The sequence below is a fragment of the Nicrophorus vespilloides genome, unplaced genomic scaffold (genome assembly GCF_001412225.1).
Source record: "Nicrophorus vespilloides isolate i.1.1-1 unplaced genomic scaffold, Nicve_v1.0, whole genome shotgun sequence".
NCBI classification, from domain to species: Eukaryota; Metazoa; Arthropoda; class Insecta; order Coleoptera; family Silphidae; genus Nicrophorus; species Nicrophorus vespilloides.
The window spans coordinates 3,756-12,814 of record NW_017097925.1 but is presented as its reverse complement, the minus strand read 5'-3'; the positions used below and the strand labels follow the sequence as shown (position 1 = coordinate 12,814).

General features: G+C 40.4%; 2 protein-coding genes across 2 annotated transcripts; one reads left to right on the top strand and one right to left on the bottom strand.

Moving 5' to 3' along the window:
* Nucleotides 1-346: 346 nt before the first annotated feature.
* LOC108561372 (lysine--tRNA ligase) lies at nucleotides 347-2,415 on the top strand. Its single transcript, XM_017919271.1, has 3 exons — nucleotides 347-484; nucleotides 659-2,261; nucleotides 2,323-2,415. Exons 1-3 carry the CDS (start codon nucleotides 450-452, stop codon nucleotides 2,413-2,415), a joined length of 1,731 nt encoding a protein of 576 aa, XP_017774760.1. The 5' UTR covers nucleotides 347-449.
* On the bottom strand, nucleotides 2,285-3,388 carry LOC108561377 (OTU domain-containing protein 6B). Its single transcript, XM_017919279.1, has one exon. It carries the CDS (start codon nucleotides 3,315-3,317, stop codon nucleotides 2,448-2,450), a length of 870 nt encoding a protein of 289 aa, XP_017774768.1. The 5' UTR covers nucleotides 3,318-3,388; the 3' UTR covers nucleotides 2,285-2,447.
* Nucleotides 3,389-9,059: the final 5,671 nt, after the last annotated feature.

The following is a 9,059-nucleotide window of genomic DNA, read 5'->3' as shown; positions in this document are numbered from 1 at the left end:
CATTAGAAAATATATAATTTCCAAAGCTTTACATCTTAAATTTAATTGATTTATTACTTGTAATATGTATAGTTATATAGTCTATGGTAAATCATTTAATAATAATTTTTGTATATTATTATATTAACCTAAGTGTCAGATAAGTACACGTGCACTAAAAATCGTATATCACCTAACTTCAGATTGGAGTGGAAAATTTGAAAATATTAGTTAAATAATAATGAAAATTCTTAACTAATTGGTCTAATTACTATTTAATTTCTAAAGCAATCTATGGATAAGCAGATGTGAATTGCTTAAGTTGCGTAAAAAGTTACGCAAAATTTCCTCTTTGAGTAGCTGTCAGTCGGAGCGGAACCATATTTCCGAATTTGAACAGTTGTTTAGTAATACTCCGAGGAGTATTTTTTTATATATTAATTTATTATACTATTTAATTGTTATCGATAATGGCTGATGCGGCCGGCGAAAAGCTCTCGAAAAAGTAAGTGGCATTAAGTAAGGGTTTGCGTGTATTTTCTGAAAAGTTAACCTCAAAAATGCTGAAAGTGCTAAACAGATGCAGCGCTGTATTCAATGTGCGTGGCTTGGCCCAAGTCTCGAAAAGGTACAGGGTCTGAAATCGGTGCGAGATTGAACTGCATGTATTATGTTTCAGTGAGCTGAAGAGGAGGCTGAAGGCAGAGCAGAAAGCCAAGGAGAAGGCAGAGAAGTTGGAGCAGCAACCAGCAAAGCCAGCTGCTTCTGCTGCCAAGAAGGTGTCAGAGGAGGAGATCAGTCCGAATGAATATTTTGCATTGAGGAGTCAGGCCATCGCTAATTTGAAGACCCTGGGCAAAGATCAACAGCCCTATCCACACAAGTTCCATGTATCCACATCACTGGAGCAGTTCATTGCTGACTATTCGGAGATTGGAGATGGCGAAGTCAAAGAAACGGAGCTCAGCGTTGCTGGACGTGTGCATGCTATCAGAGAGTCTGGAGCCAAATTGATTTTCTACGATCTGAGAGGGGAGGGCGTCAAGATACAAATTATGGCAACAGCGAAGAGTTACGTGAGCGAAGAGAAGTTCGCCGAGGATACCGGAAAAATTCGTAGGGGCGATATCATCGGCGTGCAGGGATTCCCGACCAAAACCAAGAAGGGCGAGCTGTCGGTGATGCCGAAGAAGATCACTTTGTTGTCGCCGTGCCTGCACATGTTGCCCCATCTGCATTTCGGATTGAAGGATAAGGAGACTAGATTCAGGCAAAGGTACCTGGACATCATCATCAACGGCAGGGTGAGGAACATCTTCCAGATTCGCTCCAAGATCGTTTCTTACATTAGGCGTTTCTTTGACGAGATGGGTTTCTTGGAAGTTGAAACTCCGATGATGAACATGATCGCCGGCGGCGCGACAGCCAAACCGTTCATCACGCATCACAACGACCTTAACATGGACCTGTACATGCGTATCGCGCCTGAATTGTACTTGAAGATGTTGGTCGTCGGCGGTTTAGATAGGGTTTACGAAATTGGTCGTCAGTTCAGAAACGAAGGCATCGATTTGACTCACAACCCAGAATTTACGACGTGCGAATTTTACATGGCTTACGCCGATTACAATGATTTGATTACGATCACCGAAACCTTGATTTCTGGAATGGTGTACAGCATCCATAAATCGTACAAGATTAAATACCATCCCGACGGACCGGAGGGCGAAGAAGTGGAGATTGATTTCACACCGCCGTTCAAGAAGATCCCAATGATTCCAGCGCTCGAAAAAGCCCTGAACGTTAAGTTCCCTCCTGCCGTCGAGATGAACAGCGAATCTACAAAACAATTCTTAAGCGATTTGTGTATTAAACACGGAGTCGATTGCCCGGCACCGAGGACCACCGCCAGATTATTGGACAAATTAGTCGGGGAGTACATCGAGGAGACCTGCATCAATCCGGCTTTCATTACCGAGCATCCGCAGATCATGAGCCCTCTGGCAAAGTGGCACCGCGACATCCCCGGTCTGACCGAACGTTTCGAACTGTTCGTTATGAAGAAGGAAGTGAGCAATGCGTACACGGAGTTGAACGATCCCGTCGTGCAAAGGCAACGTTTCGAACAGCAAGCAAAGGATAAGGCTGCCGGCGATGACGAAGCTCAGATGGTCGACGAGACCTTCTGCACGGCCTTGGAATATGGTCTGCCACCGACGGCTGGTTGGGGTCTTGGCGTGGACAGACTCACCATGTTCTTAACTGATAACAATAACATCAAGGTAAATAGTTGAAACGAAATGTGTAAAAGTAAAATTATTTTATTGCGTTCTGTTTTTTCAGGAGGTACTGTTGTTCCCAGCAATGAAGCCAGATGACCCAAACAAGCATAAGGAGGATGAGGAGCAGCAGCAGCAATCGTCAACATCCAGTTAATAATTAATTATTAAGAATAAACAATTGAACTTCTAGTTGTCCTCTTCCTTTTGTAAAGCCGATGTTGAGTTGTAATGTTCTCCTAATCTGTAGAGATGTCTGTGGTATGTTAAGGTCATTGGTGTTCCCTTGAATTGCTCTCCTTGTATGGTCGTTGGTCCAGTGGATTGAATCACTTTTATTGGGGAGCTCAGAACGTTGGAGAGAGCGCGTAATTCCAATTGCCCTCCCCACACTTTGGTTTTAGCTACATTCTGGCAGTATTTCTCAAATTGTTCATCATTTAAAAGCTCCTCATCATCATTACACATGAATGGGATGAAATCGTCTTTGTTCTCTCTGATAAAAGTGGCAGTCATTAATCTCAGTTGGTCCACGTTGTAGGTTTCCCTATCAGTGATCTCTAATTGGTGCTGCACCGCACAATACATACAGTTACCATCTGCTGGTATATCGTAGATTTGTAAATTGTCTTTCTTTAATGCTTCCACAATGGAATTGAGCTCCTGCACCCTGGGTCCTTTCTTGTTTATCTTCTCCTGCTCCTCTATCCTCTTATCCCTTTCCTTATCCTCAGCCTCCTTCTTGTTGCGCCTCCTTTGAGCCTTGGACACCCTCTTCTCCTGGACCACTTCTTCTGAAGCATCCCCATTCTCCACATTCACCACATCGTCAACGTCACCTCTAATGTCACCGCCGTTTTGGGGCTGCTCCGCCAACTCCTCTTTCTGACGCTCCTCCAGCTCCTTTTCGAGCTTCTCAATGATTTCCGACACTTCCTTCTTCTTTTTCTTGTCGTTCTTCGGAATGCTCTTCTTCAGGGCAGTGATCTTTCCTTGGAGATCTTTACGCTCCTTCCGGTGTCTCTGCAGGATATCTTCGTTCTCTTCACTCGAATTCATTTCGATCTATTTGTATAAACCACTAATTTTGTTCGCAATATAAAATAGGTTATGAACGAATGCTATTAAATAAAAAATAATACTGCTGTCAGTTTATAAAGGATAATAATATAGGCAACCAGAGAATCATTATACAATGTGTCTCAAGAAAGTTTTAACATTATTTAAATTTATGATTAATAGAATCAATTAAAAAGTTACTCATCTCATATTATATTGATAGGTTATTTTTTTAATAAATAAAAAATATATAATTGTAATATGTAGCAGATACAAAGTATGAAGGTTACTGCAATTTTTCCATTCAACGTTTTCCAAGTATAAAAAACTAAATAAATTTAATGGATTAAACGTTAGATTAAAGGATATATACCCAAAAAAAAGATAACATTTATTAATCTGATAATATATAAATTAATAAAATAAATACAACATATCTAAAGTACTTACATTTTTGTATTAATACCAATGTTATTTAATTAAAAGCAATTAATATTGAAACATTTTCAATTACAAGATTTCAATCAAAATCTTATAATATTTGATTAGGCACATCAATATTTCAATGATTAATAAGTAAAGAAATTAAAAAAAAACTAACAGCAATTCATGTTGTTGTTATTATGAAACAAGAAATAAAAAACAAGATAAATGTTATTTAATAAAGAGATAACAACTGGAGTTTATGATATCGGCATTAATGACGATTATTTATATAATTTGAAAAAATACGTAAAATCATCATTTTTGAATGGAATTCAGTATGTTTGTGCAATATAACGTTAAAATAAGGGACTAAAAAAAATGTGAATCTGTGGAAAAGTTTATTTTTTATAAATAATTTCATTTTGATCATCTCACATTTCATCTTACATACTTATAGATTAAACGTTTCTATTGTGTTATGAATTTTTTTTATGAGTGAAAAGACAACATTTTTGCTTTTGCTTATCACCTATGTTTTATCAATATGATTTGATGGTTATCGTTTTTTTTTCGTACAAATCCTGAAGTAGCGAAGGACCGATAATCTCGACCACATAAACACACGTAAAAATGTAAAGACTATGAAGTGTAATAGCATACAAAAAAAAACAACCAAAAATTAATCCATATGTTTGTGTGACTGAACGCGTTCGAGAGATTTATTAATTGATTATCAAATGGACTAGATAACGAGATAAATTCGATAATGAGGTGTACAGAAGCGATGCATGAATTGTTTCAATTAGTTAAGTGCGCGACGAGATCGAATCAAACATGTACGAACGGGAAGAGCACAATTACAGGAATCAGGAACCCGTCAGGTTACCTAGATACGATCCAAAGAGTATGGGTTCCCAAATTAATCATGGCTACGAATTTGATAACTATAATAATTCGCAACAATGCTACGAGAATGCACCCAGATCTGATTTGCATGATCGTACTACCAAGAAGCCCTTCTGTTTAGGTAGGTTATTTTCTTCATTTATTGAAATTGCTTTTTGATCTCCATGTGTTAGTTGATATTGTTCTTGAACGTTACTTTAATCTCATTTCAAACTTTACAGAGTCTTGTTAATTTGCTCATCTTTATCCATTATAAGATTTCCATTTTCTTTTGTTACTAAGTAAAAAATATGTTTATATTAAATATATTTGCAAGATTTAATGAAATTATTGAAATATTAATTGAACATTACTTTAATCTCATTTCTAAACTTGTTAATTTGCTCATCTTTATCCATTATAAGATTTCCATTTTCTTTTGTTACTAAGTAAAAAATATGTTTATCTTAAATATATTTGCAAGATTTAATGAAATTATTGATTTTTTAGTTTCGAAACTGAGGATCTTCTTGGCAGAGTTTTTGGGTACAGCAACCCTGATGTTCGTCGGTTGCATGGGAGGATCTGCATACGCTTTCGGATTCGCTATAATTCTAATCGGTCAGGTGAGTCTCCTCTTCTTTCTGCCTTATTCAACTGATTTTTTTTATCGACGAGATAATAACTCGTTAAGTGTTAACACTGTTTATACTCAATTGGAGCATATGGTTCGCTAATTAATTTTCGCGTCGTAAAAAATAAAGAAACAAAATATAACGAAATGCAATAAACGGCTAACAATGCTCCGAACGTTTACGTCTTAATTTGGCTTTGTTCCTTGCAAATGAGGCGTCGCGACGGGTACGTTATAAATGCGTCGGGAATCGTTAACGCGTACAAGTGATTGCTGCACGATGAATCCACAATTGCTGCAGAACATTGCAGCAATTTTTGTCGTGGCATCAGCACCAGACCAGTGCGAGATCTCATCGAACAACGAGCTGAATCAGTACTTCGAGAACAGGATCGAGCGGCTCGAGTTGATCCCAGAAAACAAACAGGTATTTATCGATTATTTAAATGATCAGCAGGAGCGGACGCAAACAGCGCTCGATGATCTGGAATACGAATGCGAAATTCCCATGGACAAGACCCACGTGAATTCATTGAAAGATGATATACAATACCTATCGCATAATTATAAACTGGAGGTGAAGAGGTTAATTGAGATGATCGATGCGCGATTACCGAAAGCCGAGGATGCTGGAAGATACGTGGTGCAATCACACAATCTATCTGTTGCATCTAATAAGGTGAGATTAGAGGCAAAGTATAAGCTCGATTTGCTTCACGATTCCGTCATGAACGGGATTCACGATGCGTCTCATCAGAAAACGATGAAATTCTTGAACGACACGTACAAACATTTGGATGAGCTTAATGAACTGTTGAACTGTCCTCCGAATAAAGCGATCGAAATGATCGGTCCTCTTTTCGATCCAATTTACAAGTTAATTTCTGGTGATCTACCTGACATATCCGAGATCGCCGATCCCGACGATCCGATCTCTAATATTTGGTTACTGTTCAACGATGAACCAATCCCTGACACTAAAAGACACCCAGAAGTTGATTCAGACCACATGCAATGTGGTAGAGACGATCCCGAATGCCTGGAACCGCATTTCGAAAAGTGTCATCCGCATGACAGCAAATGCATTCCGGATTGCGATCCAAGACGCAACAACTGCCCGAAGAAATGCTCCAAATCGCATCCATCGTGCGTCGTTAAAATACCATCGAATTCGGAACTTTCCACTCCAACTTACGAGCCCTGCCAAGATCGGTACTGCCATCCCGATTGCGACCCAGACAGAAATAATTGCCAGTTATACTGTCCTCCGAACGAGCCGCATTGCGTATTCAGTATACCAATGGGATCAACGATAAACCCACCGACGCTAATTGAATGCAAACCGCATGATTACAATTGCAAAATTGACTGCGATCCAAAGAAGAATCAATGTCCAAACAATTGTCCACGAAAAGAACATGATTGCATCTTCAGAGTACCTGAACAATTCCCCGAGTCACAGAAACCCACATACTTGAAGTGCCTCCCGAACGATAGACAATGTAAACCGGATTGCTATCCCGAAAACAGGAATTGTCCATCGAAATGTCCTAAAGGTAAATCCAAATGCATCGTGAGACTTCCGACCGACTACAAACCTCAACCTCCGACATACAAGACATGCTCACCCAGAGATGAACACTGTGAACCGGACTGCGATCCGTACCATAACGACTGTCCTGTTTTCTGTTCTCCCGACAACCCAAACTGCGTTTTAATCGTCGCCGATGGCATCAACACAGATATGGTTCCTGATATTTACGAATGCTCAATCAATGATCACGATTGTATACCGGATTGCGATCCGAATGACAAGAACTGTCCAGGAATTTGTCCAGCAGGTAGACCGCATTGCGTTGTGAAGATTCCGGAACAGTTCACCAAATGCATTCCTGACGATCATGCCTCTTGTCAAGTGAATATAAAACCAGTGCACACCAGCAACAAGCTAATCCCGAAAAAGACATACACCGTGTGCAAGTACGACGATCCTGATTGCAAACCGCAATGCGATCCCAGAAGTACAGGGTGTCCCGACACATGTCCTAAAGGTAAACTGAAATGTAATTTCATAATACCCGAATTCGATAAACTGCAGTCACCTGAAGCGATCGGATGTTGGCCGAACGACAGATCGTGTGTACCAACTTGCTATCCGAAGAAGCACAACTGTCCTCATTTCTGTCATCCGTTGAATCCGTCGTGCGTGATAAAGGTTCCTCACGATCAAGTGGATCAATTCTACGAGGCTTTACCAGAGTTTGTAGTGTGCGATAATGAGCGTAATACTGATTGCGTGGTCGATTGTATTCCGGCTAAAGGAAATTGCCCGATCGGTTGTCCAAAGTCTAATCCCAAATGTACAGTCTTCGTTCCACCTCCGTGCGATACAAGAGATCCGCAATGCGAGGATCTCTGCGACGTGAACGATTACACCTGCACCGATCCATCCAAGCTCAACGAACCTATAATAAATTTTTTCAAATGCAAGAAGCCTTACACACCAGAATGCACACCCGATTGCATCCGACCAGAAGACTGCACACTCGTGGATTGTCCACCGGGAAAACGTGTTTGTCCTATTAAGATTCCAGAAGATTTCAAGTTGGAAAATCCGAGAATCAAAAAGTGTTTCAAGAATGACCCGTATTGCATTCCTGAATGCAGTCTACTCTTAGGTGATTGTCCGATGTACTGTGCACCGAACGAACCGCACTGTATGATTCGTGTTGATGCGGATGAAATTGGCAGTTCAACATTGCCAACATATGTGGAATGCGAACCTGAGGATCCTCATTGTCAAATCGATTGTGCTCCAGGATACAGCAAATGTCTGACTATATGCCCCGAGAATAAACCCGGTTGCATCGTTAGGATTCCACCGCAGTTCCCAACACTTGAAGACAATTCAGATATATGCATTTACGATCCGGAAGATCCAACATGCAAAGAATGCGACCCCAGAGATCCGTATTGCGAAGAACCATACCTAAACAACAAAGATAAAAATGATCAAATACCAAGTTTTGTCAGATGCAAACCACACGATAGCTCTTGCAGACCTGATTGTTATCCTGAGATGGGAGACTGCAAGGATCGCTGTCCTCCTGGTAAACCCAACTGCGTATACAAAATACCCGACGACTTCAAACTTACTAGTCCGGAAGTTATAAAGTGCTCCAAGTGGGATCGCTCTTGCAAACCGGATTGCCATCCGAAGAATGGAGATTGTCCAAGATTCTGTCCTCCTTACGACATGCACTGTATCATATACGTTCCAGAAGACGAACTTAAACATTCTACGTTACCTACTTTCATCGAATGCGACACTGTAGACTGTCCCATTGATTGTGACCCGGAAAGTAACGATTGTCCGTCGATTTGTAAATCCAACAATCCAAATTGCATATATCGAGTACCGATGCAGTTCACTGAACCACAAAAGCCAGATTCTTACTGCACCAGAGTCTCACATGATCCCGCCTGTCCGAACCATAACGGTTTTCCGAATGACGAACCTACGCATTACGAACCGGACAACTCAAAGGTCGCTATTTTTATCAAATGCAAGAAATTCGATCCGGATTGTCGACCAGATTGTGATCCAAAAAAAGGCGACTGCCCAAAACTGTGTCCTCCAAGAAAACCACAGTGTGTCTACCGTATTCCCGATAGTTATAAACCGAAAGAACCGCAAGTTCATAAATGCAACAAGAACGTAAAACAATGCAAACCAAACTGCCATCCACTGAAAGGCGATTGTCTAACGGTCTGTCCACCATACGATCCGGATTGCG

Coding starts and splice junctions, on each gene's coding strand:
- LOC108561372 (XM_017919271.1), top strand. CDS start 450: ATGGCTGATGCGGCCGGCGAAAAGCTCTCGAAAAA. Junction 485..658: donor GGCGAAAAGCTCTCGAAAAA/GTAAGTGGCATT, acceptor ATTATGTTTCAG/TGAGCTGAAGAGGAGGCTGA. Junction 2,262..2,322: donor CTGATAACAATAACATCAAG/GTAAATAGTTGA, acceptor CTGTTTTTTCAG/GAGGTACTGTTGTTCCCAGC.
- LOC108561377 (XM_017919279.1), bottom strand. CDS start 3,317: ATGAATTCGAGTGAAGAGAACGAAGATATCCTGCAGAGACACCGGAAG.